This window comes from Aulostomus chinensis, chromosome 6 (assembly GCF_037954235.1).
Source record: "Aulostomus chinensis isolate RoL2024-O1b breed Wild chromosome 6, RoL_Achi_v1.0, whole genome shotgun sequence".
Classification (NCBI taxonomy): domain Eukaryota; kingdom Metazoa; phylum Chordata; class Actinopteri; order Syngnathiformes; family Aulostomidae; genus Aulostomus; species Aulostomus chinensis.
In genome coordinates this window covers 30,121,815-30,142,906 of record NC_141325.1, presented here as the reverse complement: position 1 = coordinate 30,142,906, position 21,092 = coordinate 30,121,815, and the positions used below count along the sequence as shown (strand labels likewise).

At 48.1% G+C, this 21,092-nt stretch overlaps 1 protein-coding gene across 2 annotated transcripts; it reads right to left on the bottom strand.

Annotated features, from left to right (window-relative positions):
* Positions 1-54: 54 nt before the first annotated feature.
* LOC147260746 (uncharacterized) lies at positions 55-20,979 on the bottom strand. Of its 2 annotated transcripts, XM_086207508.1 has the most exons (8): positions 20,660-20,979; positions 9,077-9,498; positions 8,555-8,821; positions 5,910-5,961; positions 5,353-5,476; positions 4,408-4,538; positions 1,794-2,033; positions 55-1,642 (listed from the first exon to the last, which is right to left on the bottom strand). In XM_086207508.1, exons 1-8 carry the CDS (start codon positions 20,738-20,740, stop codon positions 947-949), a joined length of 2,013 nt encoding a protein of 670 aa, XP_086063634.1. In that variant the 5' UTR covers positions 20,741-20,979; the 3' UTR covers positions 55-946. The 2 variants fall into 2 exon arrangements, with proteins under 2 accessions (XP_086063634.1, XP_086063633.1); XM_086207507.1 differs by having other exon boundaries at positions 8,555-9,498; positions 20,660-20,977.
* Positions 20,980-21,092: the final 113 nt, after the last annotated feature.

Below are 21,092 nucleotides of genomic sequence, written 5' to 3'. Positions count from 1 at the left end.
GAGGAAGTTACAGGTGAACACAGCAGAACCAACGGTTTTTCTCAGTTTGTCCATTTATTTATTTACATTGAAAAAGTGGTCAAACATCAGGAAGGAAATCAATCTCCTACATTCTACTACCGATACTCGATCCTGATGGACGCTAAAGGCAGCCGGCGAGCGCGTCCCACTCTAGCAGACCAAGTACACAACCATGTGAATGACCGTCTTTATTAAAACTTTACATTAGTCCTCATCAACACATTTTAAATACTATCATGATTGCTGGTTCCTACAGGTTTCTAACAGTGTACATTAGTATATATGCTTTTATATTATTTTGATTTCCCTTTTATAATCCAGTATCAGCTGTCCGACTGAGTAATGCTGCACAATCTAGGCTTTACAGAACGCTTTTGGGTAACAAGTCTTCACTTTTATTAGCCTGTGTTAAACAAGACAAAAAACATCACGAATGAAGAGCTGCAGACAGGAAGAAGGGTCTCGATCCACTCACCAACTAGTGAAGGAGAAACGCAGGGGTTCAGTGTTCTAACTCACTGAAAGCATCAACCTGGTCAAGAGCTGGGGTTCCTGGAGAACTCTCAAAAATACGCTTTTGTTCTTTGTTGCAGTCGGTCGTCTTTTTTTGACTCTTAATGCCAGCAAAGCAGTCGATATCTTGGCCTCTGAAGCAGCCTTTTATTCCATCGTCATCCAAACACAAATTAATAAAAAGTAACGAGAGTATATTTTTTATATATGTAGTAACCATTTGATTTGAGCAATTACAGAAGGATTATATATGTATACATATATATACATATATATACACACACACACACACATATATGTATATATATATATATATATGTATATATTAAAGTGGCGCTAACAGGAGTTCAGAAAGGCTTCAGTGGCCCACCAGAGTCTTGCTCTCTCCCCCAACATCTTCCAGCTTGTCTGGTCATATCTGGTTAGTGACACTGCACAGAACTGCTGCCTGGCTGAGAGACGGTGGGCTGTCGTTGATGCTGATGGACTGGCTCATGGAGGTGGATGCACTGGAAGGGACTGGACAAACCCCCCCTGACACCTGACTCCCCCACGGCCTCCACTCTGGTCTGGCCCTCTGGCTCTCAGAGCTAATGGGCGTGATGGAGGGCCTCTTCCCGTCAAATGTCCCTTTCACCAGTCCATTCAGCACGGCAGAAGCGGAGGTCTGGTCCAGGTGTTCAGCTGAGACCAGAGGCTGCCGGTCCTCCTCCTCAGAGATGGCGAATACAGGCACGCTGATGTGATCCCCCTCGCCTGGAAAATCACGCTTCTTTGCGGCCTGGCTGCTCTCGATCGGACCCTGGATGGAGGAGGATAAACCGGGGCTTGGTTCTGATTGGGAGCTCTGAGCAAACCCAGGGATCTTGGCTGGGTCTCCCGTCCCAGAGAGCAGACCGAAGCAAGGCCCTGTGAAGCGGGAGCGCCGTAGGTTGCTGGTGGAGTTCAGACGGCGCTGCCTTTGGGCGGGCTGCGCTAGCGGGTAGGAGGCGTTGCTGATGGAGGAGTCAGAGATGGTGCTGTCGTCTGCTTTATTCTCCAGGTGGACGTCTGAGACGACCTTCCTGCTGTCGTTCCCCCTGCAGTCGGCCACCAGACTGGATGGAGCCTGGAACAACACAACAATTGGCCTTCAGCAACAGACGTGTGGACTGGTCCCAGTAGAGAAAACATAGTAATCAAAGTGAGTGAGGGCTCGGTTCCGTCCTGGTCTCCCAGTAAGCCTGCAAGACCACAATATCGAAGGTTCCGTTACTGACGCTGTCCACCAGCTTGGTGAAGGGACTGGTGGAGTTCCAGCTGCACCACTTCTTATGCAGCTGCGGCAGTGGAGGGAGGAAGTCCTGGAAGGTGCGCACGCTCCACGCTCTCGGCCTGGCGCAGCCGGCACCATCATTGGCCGGCCTGGAGCCGCTGGGGGAGGAGGAAGGGTCTGCCGAGGGCCAGTCAACAGCTGGGCTGGGACCAGTATCACTGTGGCGCAGGAACCTCTCCCGCGGCTGGGAAACAAAGAAGACCACCATGTTTAGTAACAGCAGAGGGTGAGTATGGTGCATCCACCGGCCGCCATATTGGAGGTCCTTAGCCGTGTCAGATCAATCAGAATAAAGGAAGACAGGAGTTTAAAAAACAAACTAACAAACAAACTAATTAGGAGTGAAGACACCACAAATAGCTCACATATCAGAGGTGGCATTATGTTCAAGCACTCAACTGCAGCTACAATGGTCAATGGCCTGAACGGTGCAACAAGCTTGTATTGAACGAGGCACGCATCTCTGGTGGCAAGCATCAACATGCAGGACTGGGACCTGCAACACCCAAACTGCCCTCCACCCATCCATTCTTTCCTGGCTTGAACATGAAGCAGCGCTGCAGCTGCTCCACTTCTCCCCGCTGATCATGTTGTTGTATTCTACATTCATGGATTAGCACCGAGGAAGTGCACCGAGTCGCTTGGCTCGCTCCAGCACGGAGCCGGCCAGCAGAGTGTGTGTGGCTCATGTAGCAACTCATTCATTGTTTATTAAGTATGTTAAAGCTATCAAGTGAACAGGGTGGGGGGGGGGGGGGTTGGAACAGCTTCTTCCATCACTGGAGACTCAGGAGCTAGGAGAGGCTAATTATGATTGACAGCTGCGATGTGTGCACGCCGACCACATTATCCTTCCTGATCGGTCAGCTGCTATTAATCAGGGGAGGGGGAAGGTTTTAGAGGTTGCACCCATCAGTGGGAGAAGGAGCCCAGAGTAATCCGTCCTACAGAGTCACTAACAGCTAGCTTTGTCTAGACAAGACTTAGCAAGGGCTTTAAATAAAGTGTTCTTTTGGTCACTTAAGCTCTGAGAACACAATGAGCACTTTTAGGTTCGACACACAAGGTGACAAATCAGCTTCACACACGCCGGTGAAGAGGGCCGCACCCTCCAGGGGCGCTGAAGACGCTCGGCTGCTGGATTCTGATTTATGAATTTTGGGCAACAGCGGAGGGTGCATGGAAATGTTCACGACCTGCAACAAAATGTTTCCAAACAGGCCTCACGTCTACCAGAACAGTGCCACGCTGACCCGGAAGTCCATCTGGCAACAACACACTCGTGCTCTCCGGTGATCGCGGCTCCTCTTAACCCACGCAACGTTTCTCAAACATTATTTACATGAGCGTCTGCATTGAGGACACACACAGGCAAGACCACACACTGTGTGCCAAAGCGTGCATGACACACACCAAAACAAAACCACACACACACAATTGGAGCTGGGAATCTGGCTCTGTAGATAATACTCCATTAGCCTAGGCTGCACAGAAGCTTGCCAGTCCTTCAAAAAAGCTGCCAGAACTGTTTTATGCCAACTCTTATTCCAGGAGAAGACAAAAGAGTGCAGAGAAAGAAAAAGCTTGGTTGATCCACTTCTTCTTCAACATTCCTGCCATCTTTTAATTGTCCCCATTTCCCTCTTAGGTCCTCTAAGTTTTCATAGGTGTAGACTGGATCCCATGTAGGCCAGGAACAGGGTCTCACAAGGACCAGGGGTCCAGTCAGAGCCACGAATGCATCATCAGCTCTGATGCTGGTGGGATCATGAATCCGTTCTCCAGAAAAGATCACCGGCCTCAAGTCTTCAGATCACCGCGGAGCATCAGGGATTCAGAGGTGACTTTTAGGAGGAAGAACGATCTGAGAAGCATGGAAGCATTCGGTCTTGAATTCTCCCTCGGAGCCAAACCGGCTCCATCGCCGCTGCCATGTTTGAGTGACACTGACAACGATCCTGCACTACAATCCTGTTTGTGTTCCTTTGAGGCAGAATGAACGACTGAAAATCCGACGTGTGCTCAAGTCACTTGGTCAAAGTATTTGATGACCTCTGAGGCGGTCTGCTACCGCTCCCCACCGCTGGTGTTCTTGGCCGCTAAGCTAACTAGCAGTCAGCCATCTGATACCAATAAAGACGGACAATCAAAGGTTCAGCTACAGTTGGCTGCTCCTTTGTGACCTTGTCATGGGGCTCGTCGGCTCTGGATCCTGCCATGGTGGCAAATAACGATTATTTTCAATATCAGTCTGCAAAATCTTGATGAAATGACATCTGCTGGAACGCCAGCGTCCATGCTGCCCGTGAATCGGTCCATCTAAACACAGCAGATCCTCGCATTCACAGACTGAAATGTTTCACAGGCCAGGAATGAATATTACTGACATTAAAACTTCTGCCAAGGAGATCATGTGATCGCTGGCGCTGGTTTGTCTGTTAGCAGGATAACACAAAAAGTTGCGGATGGAAAGTTTTGGAATGGCAGACCTTATGTGAACACTAGCTCTGTATTAATTTCCTGTCCATGTCGTTCAACGCTGGGATCAAGGGTCTTACTGTGTGGGGGGAGAAGGGCAGGCCGCTCGGGCTGGGGGCCGACGATATGATGAACACCTCATCTGCACCAAGGTCAAGTTCCATCAAGCCGCTGGAGGAGAGGTCCACCTCAGCATCCTGGGAAATGTCGCCTGCACCAAAGACCGAGGAAACAAGCAGAAGAAGCATCAAGTTCACGAAATCTAGTTCTGGAGCTCGGTTCCGCTTCAGTCTGGGGGAAAAAAAGAATATTTGAAAACTCTGCATGTTCTACTTGTAACTTAATGAAGTCAAACAGTGATGCTAATTCCAAAGCTTGTGTCAGTCCTCTGAGAGGACGTGCTAACGTCTCCAACAACACGCGTGACGGGCTAATCTCGTTCCCTCACTGTTGGTAAACTCAGCATTAGCACCATGACACTGTGTGTGTGTGGGGGTGGGGGTGGGGTGGGTGGAGGTGGACTACTTCCTGGCTCCTCGGTGGGTTAATGCAAGCGTCCAGCCTTTAGACTGGTCTCAGATCAGGGTTCTAAACTACAGCGGTGCTCCTTTACAGAACCACCACAGACATTAAGTGAGGAAAGCTGTGACCTGCATACACTGGAGGCCACGTCAAGAAGCTGAAGAGAAGGAGCACAGAAACAAAGAGCAGCTAGAAGAAAGTCTGATGAAAATCCCGGCAGCCACGGAGGCGCATGCCTCAGAGCCCAGACCTTCACTCTTCAATGACTGCACTAAGACTCTAGCCGATCAGTTCGCTGCCAGAAAATGAATGAAGGTCAGATTTAGATTCCTGAAGGTATTACTGTAATTCCTAAAATGATTGTAGACAACAAACAAACATGTTTTGTAAATGTAAACCAAAATTGATGCCATCACGAAGCAAATTGACGATTTAGATATGAATTATCCTCCTCCTAATGACGTCAGCCATGGAGGCTCTCCACATGCGGGGCGGCTCCTCACCTGTGCGTGGGGAGCTGCTGTCGGGGTCATCCGCCTCTCTGCTCGCCTCCACGCTGATCTGATTCTCAGCCATCAGCTGGAGCTCGCTGACCTCCGCCCCCGTGTTCTGGACCCCCTCCGGGACCTGCAGCACAGCACCACACCAGACAGGAAGTCACGACTCCAACCCATCCAACATCTCACAGAAGCACTCGTTCGTTGTGTTTGTACTTTTTCAGTTTAACAGACATTTAAATGAGTTTTTAAGTACGTTCTGACTTGTAGAGGCTTGTTCATGATACTTGTCCCAGTTTCTGCAGTTTCCATTGATGCTGATTCAAATTAGTGTGGTGTTCACAATTGTTTTCCCTGCATCAACATCAGGTAACTCGGCTGTGAGCAGGAACCAGGAAGGTGAGGATCTGGAGCGCAGCGCCACAGCCGTGAGTAAGCTGACCTCGGTGGTCACTCCTATTATGATGAACACCCCGTGATGTAAGGTAAAGCTCTAACTGAGGGTCGCCATGTAAGAGCAGAGAGCGTGAGACACGGGGAGAAGGAGCAAAGGTCGTCAGTACCTGGGAGTTGGCGGACGTGCAGGAGTTCTCTCTCTTCTGACACAGTTTGGGTCTGGAAAACAAAATACCGCAGCCATTCAACTGATAGTTACAGCATCGGCCAAATCCCTCTGGTGCTCACCAGCTGTCCACATATCGAGAGGGACACAGTCCCACCTAACTGCCGTCAGACACGAGTGTTCGGATGGTCGACCACCTTGCGCGCCCTCTGCCGTGGCTATTTCCCCCTCAGCAGTCGCTCTGATGTGGCGCTGAGTGATCTCTTCATCTTTCCACTCTTGCACTCACGCAAAAGCCACAACTCCAGCAGTTCACACAGTGGTTGTTACTGAGCAGAGCAGACACACAACTGCCACACATTTACATCCAGCCTCCGTTTGCAGGATGTTTGATGCAGGTTCTCGCTTTATCAGCAGCGTTTCTCTTCCTGGCAGCTCTCAGGCCGACAGAAACAGCTTTCATTCGTCTCCAATTTGGCCGTTCATGTAAGGTTATTTTACGTCCGTGGAAATCAAGCCCACTGACCCATTTTATCATGAGGCTGTCTTAAACCTCATCAATATCACTGCCTGCTCATCCATTTTCTGCCCCGTTTCTGTTTGTTCTTAACTCCAAATGACCCAACCAAGCATGCCGAAATACTTGAACAAGTACCCACTTATTAAAAATTCCAGCTGAATGAGCCCATTACCAGCCCCCGGTCAACTGAGGGGAACCCCTGCTGTGACTCTCTTCCACCTTAGGCCGTTTTCTGACCAGAGGACCTCGGGAGTTAATCTCTTTCTGCTGCTGCTTTAAACTTGCGGGATCTCGCTTTGCTCGCCAGGTCGGTTGTTTTCCACTAAATTGTGTTTACAGCACAATACAGCTACTGAAGCAAGCTGCTCGTGGGTGTTTCATGGTAATACTTTCCCTGGCTGGTGAATAATAACTCAGGTTGTTGTTCTTGCTAATCACACTTTCATTTTATTGAACACGTGTTCCCAATTTCCTCGTCATTAATAGTGAGAACCTGTGGAGTTACAGCGCCTGACAGATGAGGTGGAGACTCTGAGCTGACACTGAAATGAGCACAAATCTTCATTAGTTGTTGTTTCCACCAACACTGACGCAGATCTTTCCAGAGTTCTGTTCAGAAGGTTAAAGAGCCGTCCTGTGTGATGCAGACGGTGTTACAAACCAGCAAACGTCCCCTCACCTCGTCGTCATTGTCCCCTGGGACGGACAGGAGGGAACCCATTATACCTTTTGATAGTCTGACAGCGCTAACTCACTGCACACACTGAGTTTTACCTCTCCTTATCGTCCTTTTTTTACCCCCGGTTCCCCGCCCGCTCACTTTCACGCAACCTTTGTGTCTTTGTGTGCTGGAATTGATGCCAGGTGCTCTACCTTGAATGCCCTGCCTGGCATCTCTGGCAAGAACGCGCCACATCAAGGAGGTCGCGCAGTCGCTGCCAAACCCAACTAATCACAGAGGGTCACCACATCAGGGACGCGGGCTTCCAACTGAGTCAACAACACAGACGCCTGACTGTGTGTGTGCAGGTGCGTGCGTTTACGGGCCCAATTTCATTCAAGATAAGAGTTATGGATTTTCTCAGGAACATTCATGGAGGACTCAGCTGAATACAAACAAACAAACAAACAAAGCACAACCAGACTCCTAACAGTTCCTGCGATCTGAGCTAAATGCTAACAGCTTAGGCCAGATTCTATGCTAACATGCTGTACAAAGTGTGCATTTGAGAGAAAAAGTCAGACATCCTGGACAGCAGCTTCTGGTATTAAATAAAATCACCACATGTTGTAGACTGAGGGGAGTCTTGTAAGGTTCCTATCCTGGGACGTGAGCTCTGACTGGAGCAGGCTCACTGCTGACCTCAGCACAAACAAACAAACCAACAGGAAGCAAAGCAAAAACAAAAATCTGAAGGTTTATCACCAAACCAGACTTCATAACTGTTCTGAGTCCAGCTACAATCAGCCGTCTTATACTTAAACGCCGCCACAATCTGAGCTAATGCTAACATCTGCATGCAAACATGCTTACAGCGCTACGCTAACGTGCTGTTGGGTGCATGACAAACGTTCAGCCACCGAAGACGAATCCACAGATCTCAGCACAGAAAACTGGAGGAATATTTAAAAATGATTTTAGTGATTAACGTGCTCCAGCGCTGACGCTTCCCTGTGTGGAGGCAAGCTTTGTCTCATCGGTCTGTTACTCATACTCAGCTAATGGAAGCCAGCTTCATTATATCATCAAAACAGAGCTTGTTAGTCATCAGGATGTTTGACTCTGAACCAAACGGCAAACTCACATCCCTCCAGCCTCGCTGCTATGGTGGCGAGACATGTTAGCGTGTGTGACATACCCCAGTAAACACGCAATACATGTAAAGTTTAACAGGAGACACATCAGCTGATATTCTCCTTGTTGCCGTCCATCGGTAAATAAGAGCCTTCTTTTATTGGATGGTTGAATTTGTCCTCAGAGATGATGAAGGGCTAAAAGAATTTAAAATAGTTGAATTACTTTTTGAGTCGCTTTTATTTTTCGACGAACCTAAAAATGTTAAGTTGTCTGCATCATTTGTTTTTTTTTTTCTCGTCTAAGCTGACAGTTATTTTACTAGGTTTACCTGAAAATGATGCAGAGGGCGCTGGTCAGTATCATGGCAAAGAAGGCAGCTCCGCTCACAGCAGCCAGCAGAGAGTCCACCTTGGAGGCCGCGGGGGCGAAGGTCCGCCAGTCCCCCCCTGGCTTGGTCAGATTGTGGTAGTGGAAGAGGAGAGCAAAACCCCGACCCCAGTGAGTAGTGGTGATGAGCTCCATGATGACCTCCACCATCTCCTGGTTGGAGCCAAACACCAGCTGGCTGCTGGGGGGCCGGTTGGACCCGCAGAACCTGGAGGAGAAGGTGATGAGGTCTGAGATATAGAGGACATCATGGGGGCAAGCGTCAAGCACTGACTGCTGGGTTTCAGGGCTCACAGCAGTGGTGTCAGTGGCGAGGGGCAAGGCAGCGGTGGTCTCCTCCGTGACAATGCTGGGTTCTACCCTAAAGTGAGACGAGGAGGCAGTGTTGACGGCCCTCTCGCCAGGTAGCCCAGCCCCAGGGAGGAGGAAAGCGGCAGAATGAGGCAAAGAACTATCTGCTGACCTTTTGGCCGAGTTTGAGACTTTGGCTAGCTCCATCTTGGTGGACTGTTCCTGGACCACCACCTGCTTCACCTCACTGTCTTGGGAGGACTGTGGGGTCTTTGTGACGTCCCCAACACTCACAAGCGTCGGATCTTTATCTGCTGATGAAGTTTCATCTGCTGCAAAGCTGCCAGGTGAGAACACCACTTCTTCATCTCGCTCCTCCTCTTCAAGATTAGAAACAGCAGAGTACTGTGCAGCAGAGTCATGGCTCTCGAACACGTCAAAGTCAAATATCTCCAGAATGAGCTGGTAATCAACAGGCACAAAGAACTGCCAAACACAGTGTGTCCCAGATGAGTAGTTGTAGGGGAAGCCAGGGGACAGAATCAGTCCTTGGACGTCCACCACATCCACCTTGGCACCGCAGTCAAAGTACACCTGCAATTATATGAGAGTCCTTGTGTTATTCGTCTTGAAATTAGAAACCATTTCTAAAACATCCCACTTACCTCATTCCACCTGGAGGAGAGAGGCCTCATATTCAACCAGTGGCCTGACCATCATCAGCAAACACTGAACGCTCCTATCAGAGAAACAGCTTCTCTCTTAGTTCCTATCAGGCACCTGCTGCAGCCTTTTGGAGAAGCTGGAGATCCGTTGTGGCAGTTGGAACTGCAAACCAGAAAGCCTCTGGTTCCAAAATCACATTCATATTCTTAGGCTGAAACCCTTACAAGAGAGCACCAAGAGAGAAAACTGAGCACCGTTCAGGTCTTAGGGTCCTTCAGGCACATTTGAACCTTGAGCCATCTTTCCAACTTTTTCAGGGGGTGAATGATTTTGGTCAGTGCACAGAACCTTTCGTGAACTTTTGAATATTAAAAGACAAAACACAAATGAAGCTGTTTTACTTCTTTACTATGAGAGAAGATGCTTGATTTTCATCCCTTTAATTCTTCAAGTCCCAAGTACGGACTCTCTGAGCCAAGACTGACAGTTACAAAGTCAAGTCACAACTCACAATCTTTAAGATTTATTACAAAATTTCATAACTGGACAGTGACTCCAGTGGGGATGAACGACCCCAGCAATGTTTTGTAATTATTGCACTCCCTCAAAGTCCAGGACAGGGTCTCATTTAACATTCGCTGACCAGTTGGCAAACTGCTAGCTTATCAAGTACGAGTGACAAACTGTTCTTTGTGCAAATATGAAAGTAGGAGGTCGTTTTTGTCCCTGTGAGATCGAGCCACATGTTTTAGATATTTCAGTTTTGTTGTTAGTTCCTAATCATCGTCTGCTCTTGGGATGTGAAGGTAACATTCTTTGGCCACATGTTCCTCGTTCCTCTCTTCAATCGGGGAGTCAAGTTGATTCACTAAACACTTGAACATTTTGGGCTTTTGAGTCATTGGTGCAACAGTCAAACTCCAGTTGCAAGTCTTATTAAACTGTCGGGTAGAGGCTGTAACTTGAGTCTGACTCAAGTCCAAGTCACGTGACTCGAGTCCACATCTCTGTCAAATAATGCACTGGACTTGAAGTCTGATGGCTGACATAAACCAGCTAGAACTGAACTACTCAACCCTGCTCTTCCGCCTTGATATCAAAGCCTGTTTTGCCTGTATTGCTTGCCTGGGTGACCCGGGGGAGGCTATTTCTTCAAACATGCTGGCTGTAATTCTTCCCAGGTGTGTGGGGATGTAGGGGGACCTGGGGCTTAAGCAGAGGCAGATGTGCGGCTCGGCCAGGGAGCTAAGCACCAGACCTTTGTAGGAGGCCTGTGTGTTTATGAACTTTCCTGTTGGCCTCTGCTCTGGACTGTGGGAATGACCCAGACTGGCAGACCCCCGTGCCAGACAGGTAACACACAAACACCCGCGGGCAAAGCTTGTGCTCCACACTGGGCTAAAAGTTCGAGATCACTTTGAGAATGCAGTTGGAGCTGAGAGGGAGAAAGAGGGCAACAGGGACATCGGTCTATGGAGCCAGACCGGAACGCTGAGCGTTCTGTGGAGAATCCATTTATCAGAGGCATTCCTATGTCAGCATATTTCACGCAACAAATTCTACATGTAGCTTTCAATCATGACGAGAGATGAGGACCAGTTGTTCAGGTCATAGGAGACCAACCAAAAGCCTTCTCTAGAGCGGTATAGCTGATAGCATCACAGCCAGGCTCAGTCTGAATGGTCAAAGAGGACCACATGACCTGTGGAAGTGGATGAGAGCTCTGTTGGTTGTGCGATGTATCGCATCTGGAAGGATTCTGCATTTACTTTTATTTATTGTCTGCTCCACCCTCTTAGATCATCAGGTCAAAATTACCACCATCAACCAGGCAGAAGAGCGATGGCCTCCTGTGCATCCCGCGCCTCTGCAGCTCTGCTACATGTCACGGCTACAGAGTGAGGCAGCAGGTTTACAGACATCTCGCTAATCCAAGCAGAATCACGTCAGAAGATCTCTAAAGCAAATTTAAAAGGAGAAATCAAAACAACCCCCCCCCCCCAAGTTATTCAAGAGCCACTCACATCGCCAACTTAATATTTGTGATTTCACAGGTTAGTATTTTCTTCCAGGAGAAATGAAATATTCACATCCAGCATTTAAATCTGATATATCCAGACTGCGCCGCTCCGCTCTGCACTGGAATGTGTGTAAAGTCTGCTACTCTGACGGTGCCAGTGGCCCCCTCACCAACCATGCTGCAATATACTGGTGGTGTTGAATCACAAACATACCCTCAAAGACACAACAAGCGACTGGACAAGTTTAAGTATTATGTTTAATTTCCCTTTAAAAGCTGTGGAATCACACAGTCGTGAACAGTGAGCTGTGGGTGAGCCCTCAGCGAGTAGCAGCGCCGGCCTAAACATGACCCTGACAGATGAAATGCTTGCCATTCTTCTTTGCATCTCCAAGAAATGCGCAACTGAAGTATGCAGCCACCCTAAAATGCCTGTGTGTGAAGGAGATTAAGCAGCTTACTAAAGTACAAGCCATAGTTTTTCTAATTCCATTTACAAACAGTAGTACTGTTGTCAAATGCATTGAACTTTCTGTGACAGCTGAGTCACGTTAAACGTCAGGATTTATGGGTCGGTTCCTTTTTCCACATATATGCTGACCAGTGTGTACAAATGTCAAAGATTTTATAAATGATGCAGAAAACAAACATTTTGGGGAGTCATTCATAAATGGCGTCATCAAATAGTTTGTCCATGACCACATTCTGACTACTGTTTACAATCCCCTCAGCTCCGTCTGCAGAGAACCGAGCATCAACCAGCCTACTGTCCTGGGTCGCATGTGGAGAGCGCCGCAGGGATGTGGTAATTTTGTAGGTCAACATGAAAGGTTGCATGGCGATAAGTTCCCTCGACCAAAAACCAACGGGATGATTATACAGCATTTAGAAGACGCTTCTGCAAGTGGCAGGCTTCCTTTCCCAGGACTCCTCAGGAATGAACACCACCTGTACGACCTCTGAAGTGGGAATTCAATCATCAAGTACAGAGCTAAGGTACGGCGGTGAGCTAAGCCTCACACTTCTTCTGGTTTCAGATGTCTGCAATACCCTCTGTAGTCCTGCGTATCCAAGTAATAGCGTATGCTAACTGATTATCCTGTGTACTGCTGAGCGGAGACCAACACGAGCACGCAGCATGGGGTGAGAGCAGAGCGTGAACAGTTACTCGCCAACTCCTGACTCAGCCTCCACCACGTAGCCTAACCTGCTCAAACAAGCGGTTGACACGACCTCAACCAACGCCTGGAGAGCAGCAGGAACTCTCAGTGGGTTCAGTATTTGAACTGAACACTGCTAGAGTGTTAGTGTTAGCAGGGTTAGCCTAGCCACTGGTGGTGCTAGTGGTTGTTTTGTTTTGCTTTTTTATATTAAAACTACATAAATATAATTAAATAAATGAACAGTATTACTTTGCGCAGTAGCACCCAGCATCTGTTTGATCCCAAAGAAAATTATGTCAACACTTCATTATAGATTTCCTCAAAATAGAAAAATAGCCAGTAGCGCCTGAGAGCCTCTGACTGTGGAATGCAGAAAAGCACGATGGACTCAAGGGGGAGCGCTAACATTGTTCCCCAGCTCCCACACTGATGAGGCTGCACGCAGACTCGCTCGTCTACAGATACTTTTAGTTAATTCTTTTAATCAGCCTTGTGCACGAAAGCATCAGCCGAAGCAGATAATCTCAAACACCCAGTAATCAGCCCAGCCGACCATTTACTCAGGCTGGCTGTACCGGCAACCCCTGGATGAGCCTCTTCAACACTATCATGTGTTGTTAAACCGTTAATCATCCCATATCTTTGACAGGATTGTTTGATTACCACGGGAAAACATGTGTTGATGGGTTACATCTGCATGGCCCCAAAATGAATCTTAGCTTTAAATCAAATCTCTCAACAAGTTTGGCACAATTGACTCCAAAAAGTGTGTCATCAACATTAGGAGTTCATTTTATGACAGCATGACTTGCAGCTCTTGCACTTCTCACTCCTAGAAACTGGCCAACAGAGAGAGAGCCGAGCCCTCTTGTCCTGAGGCTGGGCCGACTGTCAGCCGGGCCACCATGGAGGAGACTCAGAGACGCTGACGCTGGAGAGGTTGAGTCGGCTCCCCCGGGACATCTGAGTTCCTCCCTCCTCAACAGTCATACTGGTAATGTTGGGCACTACCAGGATCACCTAATTGGAACATCTGGAACAATGTGACCTTCACGCAGTCCAAACACAGCGACGCATCAGGACAACGCTGGAGTTGTAAGTGTCAGCTTTACTATTAGTGAGTGTGCTAACAACGAATTTACCATTATAAAAGAATGTATGGAAAATGCCACAGCTTTACTGCCAGCCTCAGGTCCAGGCCCAGGGTCAGGGTCAGACCAGCACTTGACCTCACAGACGGAGAACAGGGACGAGACCTAAGAAAGTTAAAACAGAGGACACCAGATGGAATTCCTTATCAGCCACTAAGCCTCAGCTTCAGGACGACCAGAAAATCAAAGAAAAACCAAATCTAGATTACCAGAACACGACTTAAGACTTAGAGCTAAACAGACAACCTACTTGACCGCTGAGTAGCTGAGACGAAACCGAGGAGGCCGCTTCCCAAGTAGACTGAGTGGGAGCAAACTGGCAGTGGAAGTAAAGCAGTACAGACAGACTTGACCACCCAGGGAAGAGGAGACAAAGAGCTGAAAAGAGACATATATTTTTTCCAAAAAAACAACCTTCCTCTAGCTAAGTGACCAGTGGGCACTTCCAGTCCGACTCCCCCCTGTCCCACAGGACCATTAAGTCATTGATTTACTCCACAGCCCCTCACTTCCTCCATCCTTTGTGTTATTGTTAATTGTGTTTACATATGTTGATAATGTTTGCATCATGCGCGCTAATATGCTTTGGCAACATAATTTGTGCTCTCAGTCTTGCCATAAGCCAACTTCAATCTAATTGAATTGTAAACCAATTTAGGGGTCCGAGTGTTTGCGGCGAGGTTGCGCAATGACCACTTCACATTGGGGGCAAGACAGAGGGACGGGACACTGTGTCCCCTTTTCCGAGGAAACACGATCAGTGCTCGGAGAACATGTGTGTTCATTTATCTTGTCCTGGAGACACATTTCATGCTGTGTGCTGTCATGATTATTACAGACCTAAACTCTTCCAAATAGCCGCCGTGAATGATCACGGAGTATAAATCCATGGTCTTTTAAATGATGTGATAAAAGACAACCGTGTCGTGGACAGAGACCTCGTCATCTCTCCCACCAAGATCAAGCAGCCGGGAGGTCTCCGGCACCCCGGGACCTGCATGGTAGACTACACATGAAGGGGCCCCAAAGTGCCACAGTGTCGAATGGAAATGGGACATTCTTATAATGCCAAACATCTCAGTTCTGTTACATCACAGGCCGCTCCACTGGCAGGCCGCTAATTATTCAAGGATGCCTTTTCTCATGGCAAACAATGGGCCGCAGTGCCGTTTTGGTGAGCCACTCCAGGACGGGGAGGGCAGATAATATTTTAATGAAGTGATGCTAATAAGTCCAAGGCAAGTTGAAAGTTTACATAAGAGGCGGCTGGTCATTGCGCCCCAGTTGTGCCAGTGACAGAGGCTTTCCTAGACAGAAGTAGATCAACTGAGCTCATAATGGGCTGGAATGACTTGTTCAGTGAAACATCAGACCAGCTGCTGTCATTACCCGGAGGCCTCCAACAAACCGTATTGTTCTAAGCTATTCATGTTGCATCGGTACTTCTTTTCAAACGAGGAGGAAAAAGGGTGTTTCGGTCACGTTCCACGGCGAGTTAAACTACAACGTCACTGCTGTGCTAGTAGCACCAGAGCTAAAGTGGCTCCTTAATTATCATGTTTTTAGCTTCTTTTTTTCTCAGCTTATTTTTCACAGTGTCAGGCGTATGGGCAGTGAGTGACGTCAAAAAGCACGACTTGTCAGTTCACCTTTATTTGACAAAACAGAAGCCCCAGCCAGCAGTAACAGGGATGTTTTTAAACCACCCAGGCTGACGACACCACTGTGAAAACTTTGCAACATGAGCTGGCTTCTGCTGAAGCGCGCGGACACACACACACACACACACACTCATCTGGCTCATAAACAGGCAGGCGGGCCCCTCAAAAGGGGGCAGGAATCCTCACCAGCCCTGTTTACTGGAGGAGAAAAGTGACACTGCTTCACAGGCTAACGCTTTGGCAGCAGCAGTCCACTCAGGATGCATTACAACTGCACTCCACTCCTCCACTCCAGACTGACACCAACACATCCGCAGTCTGGAGCTGCTCCAGATCTGCTCTCTCTTATTAATGGAGTTGATCAAAATACTTCCGACACTGCTGAAGTAATGCGGTGTACTTTTCCGTCAAGTACACTTCCGATATAAAAAAATGATGATAAACTGAAAAATGTACGATCTTCTTGTTGTGAAGCTGAACTGCAATGAGACAAATCTTAGCAATGATCTGATATCTGGACCTGCTCGGGTCGAACGAGCTTGAACCTCTGAACGTGAAGCACATGGAGTTGAACAAATGATGAATACATCAAATGCCTGGGTGGATTAAGACTTCTTGCTGCAAACAAGCGCAGCATCACAAATACTACTGATGGAAACACTACGTTCATAAAACCGCTTTGATATACAGCGATTACTGCAAAACAACAAGGTGAGTAGAGACGAGAGTCACAGAGGATGAGAGATCGTTCAAGAGTGGTGGAAGCTGCCGAGGCCGTCTGATAAAAGAATGTGTTCAGAGGACTTCATGTCGTCAGGCAGGTGATTCCAGAGCCGCGGGGCCCCGACTCGATGACCTCACACATACTTCACAAGAGGAAACAGAAAATACTCGGTTCCTCACTTTCCATGAAGCGCACTGTGACGTGAGTGCAGTTTACAGACGGTGCGAGAGGGATGAGCGTGTGAGAGCAGCAGAACCGTTAGCAGGGATTAAAGCTGCTGCAACTCAATCTCAGTGACTGCCCCCTGCCTCGGCGCTGCTTCCACGGCGCCGGTGAAAGTGGCGGCGGAGAAGACGCTCCAGTCAGGTCATTCCTCGCAGCTGCGGAACGCGCCGACACTCGAGCTCTGGACCGACCACATATCTGCCCTGTGATGTCAGAGGCTCTCCTGGTGGGCTCGTGGCCGCGGCTGCACGTTCAGCCCACAGCCAGTTTACAAACAACTGGTGCGGCGGCCTGATTAAGCTCAGGCATTTCAAGGGTCGCCCTCATTGGCCACCGGAGCGCTGGCTCAGCACATTTTCATCACTGTGTGCATTATGAGTGACTTATGAAAGGCCCCTTTGAGCTCAAGCATGTTTGATCAACATTTTATTTACTGAGCCATCATGGGATGTTGTTTTTAGCCTGCGTGGGGAAGTGGAATGCTGGAAATTATTACCGCCGTGGCGCTCAAACTTGCACAGATATGTGACTGGGTGGGCAGGGGGACCGGCTCGCCCTCCCATGCTTGTGATGTAAACCCATTGACATATTTCCTGTAGAAACAGCTTCTGCTGCTGCGGTGGCTGTGAACGCGAGCCTGCGGTGAATCGTGGCCTTATCTCCTCGGTGGTTTCCAACCCGCTTGGAGAAATCATTTCCAGATTTTGGAATGTAACCCAACGAATGCATCCATGATAATTAGTCTTAGGGCAACACCTCGGTGACAAGCCAAACCCAGCAGGGCTGCACAGTTACACTGCTATCAATCAGAGTCTAGATGGATGCAACACTTCCAAGTGCAATCACAGCAGAAAAACTGCCAAACTCATTTTTCAGTGCGTTCTTATGAACTGAAACCAGAAACATTTTCTGTCTCTGCGTCCAGTGTGTAGCTCCTTTGTGACTGAAAATCTTCGAATATCTAAACCCACTTTTAAAGCATTTTATTCTAACTTCAAAAAACAGCTGTGCACTGGAGTCCCATAAACCACTCATTTACACAACACACCTTTAGAGGTCCAATGTTTGGCATTTTTTAAATAACTGACTGATGCCTGATCTCATGACGCCGATTAACAAGCTGGCACAACAGCAGGCGGCCAAATTTCATGCCATTCTGCAGGCAGATGAAGGGCCTGCGTCCGCTCAAGTTGAGGGCAGCGTAACTTTAATTGTTTTAAAAGGACAGCAGCGCGACGAGGTGCTGAACAAAAAAGTGATCACTTTGCAGTGCAGGTTCAGCCATTTTGTAAATAAGTTGTTATTATTACTTTGTTGCATTTTATCAAAGAAAATAAAGAAAATTAGCAGTAGTATCTGCATCGTATTCCGTCATCAGCTGCCGTGAGCTGTAAACATCAGCATCGGTCCACCTCACGACACGTGGCGGCCATGTCAGGAGCTGACGGAGGTGCATTTCACGCGCTGGCGTGCATCTTCAGCAGCAGCACGGTGCGTGTGGAGCTCCAGCTGAGCGTGCGTTCATGGCAGCGAGGGGACGAGTCGCCCGTGGTGGAGAGGAACCCATTGGGCTGTGGAGACGCTAGCAGTGCTTGTTCGTATGACCCCCCATAGGACCTCTCAGCACCTTCATACGATGCACTCACAGTGACCTCTGGAAAAACAAAAGTGGAATCTGACGCTGTTTAAGTTCGGATCCTGCAACATCACAACTACTGGCACCAGACTCCTCCAAAGAAAGGATTTTTTTTTTTATGTAGAAATCCAAAACGTACGACATGAACCCACAACGTCCCCCCACAGCGAGCGCAGCGGCCTCTCACACGCTACAACTGCAGCAAAGAGGATTCAGCTTCTATTGTTGCAGCTCCTGTCGCATGTTTATCTGTTGACAGACTTTGTGTATCTGCTGCCGGGTGATTCAGGGAGGAATAAGTGAATTCCCGGTTCACCGAGGTCCTGCAGCTCCCTTCAATTAGAGATGAATGTGCCCCCTTCCCATCACAAGTAAAACCTCCTGGAGGACAGAGCAGGACAACAAAACAAGCCCACTCTCTGGTCCACATCGCACAACTGAGAACTGACAGACCTGAATGCCTCCCATTTTTTCCTGAGTAAATTCCGAGCTTGTTTATGCTGTTCCAAAAATCAACTTAATACAAAAGGGGAGCGGAGGACAAAGCCATCATTTACCGTGCCCCCTCAGGCAGATAATTGCAAAGATAGTGAGCACCCTATGCATACAGGAACTAAAGCTGGAGACGCTGACAATTCAATATACCAAGGGCTTTTGTTGTCTAGTTCTAAGAACTGTGCTGCTGAACCGCCATTCTCCATCAGCGGAAGAGGACGACTGGTGACAGGTGGAAGCCCGGTTGGTGATCTGTGTCGGGGGTAATCCTTGTGTGTGATGACACCAGCCATTGGCGCTCCCAGGGACCTCGCGCTGCAGCACACATGAACCGACAGCAGAGAATGATGGATGTTGTTTATAACTTGGATGCTTCACCACAACAACATTTGGCAGGAAAATACGTGTGAATGTTTGCTGCTCATTTCCAAGACCCTCAGAATATCGTTTCCGCAACTATGCACAAGCACACAAGTGTCGAGCAAAGCGCCGTCCTGGAGCGGCGGGAGGCGACACGAAGCGATCAAATCCCCTTTTAATTAAAAAAACAAAAGTGTTACGGTGTGAGTTCCAAGCAGTGAAACGCTGAAGTTCTTATTTCTGCTCGCCTACAAAAACATGACGGTCCAGGTGACTGGAAGTGAACGTCAGCGTGTCTCGGTCATTTTGAAACGACATTCACGTCCACCGTTCTGCTCATGTCTCATCTTCTTCGTGCATCATCATCATCATCATCATCACGTATGATGACGCAACAACAAGCAGGAGTTATAGTTTTGTCATAAGTCTGCTTTGGAAATAAAGAAAAATAATAATTTCTTACCGTTTTAAAAGTATTTTTCAATGTACAAAATGTGAAAATCACGGAAAAATTGTTTTGATACACTGGTAAATATCAGCTGTTGGCCAAAATCAGTCATAAAATAGTCTCACTGCCTACGAAGGAGCTGCAACCGACAGCCGGTCGGAGGAGAAAACACCCTGGAGAAGCAAAAGCCAGAACTTTCTGACCATGAACGAGTCAGAGGCACAGCCTGGCAGTCGGCCTTGGCGCGCAGGAGAGTACAACTTAAGGTTAACAAGCTGTCAATGTGGTTCTCATTTGAGCAGTTGGGACCCTGCATGCCATTCCTCAACCCTGTGACAGGCAGCCATCAAAACACGCGAGTGCCATGGAAATATGGAGAGGACAAAATGTGCCAAAAACCATTTTCATAGCTCTCAGTAAAGGTGAGCAAGAGGAGGTCAGCATGGAGAGGAAATACTCTTCCCTCTGTTGAGATATAAAAAGCAACTTGAACCCAGTAAAAAGGCAACATCTCAGCTCCTTTCCTGTGACCAGGCTGCATGTGCGGGCAACACGCTTTATGAACACAGATCATTTCAGTTCTCACGCCTGCTTCCATCATCTCTTCATCCCCGACACATTTGGTTCCCTCACAGTTTATAGTTCAACAGCAGGGAGGTAATGTATCGTTACTCTGCCTTCAAACACAAGTTACGCAAAACTCGCTTGAAAAAAATGTAAATTAGATGTGCTATCCGTTACCAGGCCAACTTTTCCGTGGTGTGATCCATGAAGTAAAGTGTTTTCTGAAGCAGAATGCTCCTCTGACGAAGTCGGCATGAATGTTATCGAGCAGAGGAGCTGCACAGTGCAAAATGATCAGCATGAACCAACTGCTTCGTATTACGCACCGTTCCGTTCTTTGGAAAATACAAATTGGTTCAAAGAAAAGAGCAACCAGACTCAACATCAAATGCAGCTGAAACAAGTGTTCTTTCATGCATCAGACCAACGCCGAATTGCAAAGTCTTCCTCATGTTTCCTGACGACAGCTTCCCTCGTGTTCCTGGAGGGCAGATATTTAACCCGCATGCAAACAATCGTTAATTATCCAGATTTATGAAGGAAGTTCGTGCCTTCACTCTCAGCACAAGTGAGCACGGCTGCACTCAGTGGGGCTTGAGGTAAAGCTGCTGTTATTTTTGCAGTGGACAAATGTCAACTTACTTTCTGGGCAACGCATCCCATCACGAAGAGCAGACACGCTGTCATAAAAACATGCACCCCAAGCGACGGAACACAACTCATTTTCCTCTAATTGTTCCTCTGGAGCGCGACGCACAGTGAACCGTATCCCGCTCCTCTTCTTCCCTCTCATTCACCTGAAGTCTCGGGAGCGCGCTTCAATCGTTCATGATGCGAAGCCCAGCAGCACCAGAGCCTCGCTGGAGCTCCTCGCCGTCACCCTGTTGCTCGCCCTGCGTCGTGCAAATTCTCTACAGCTCGAACTTCTGCTCAGCTCGGAATGACCGCGACTTCATAACAGATTGTAGTCTGATAGGTGTGGAACCACGAAAGGAAGATTAGGCATAAAAAGGGGCTTAAAATTTACATTTTTGGACATAGTTTTGCTCTTTGCATTTAGCAAGGTGCAGCACTG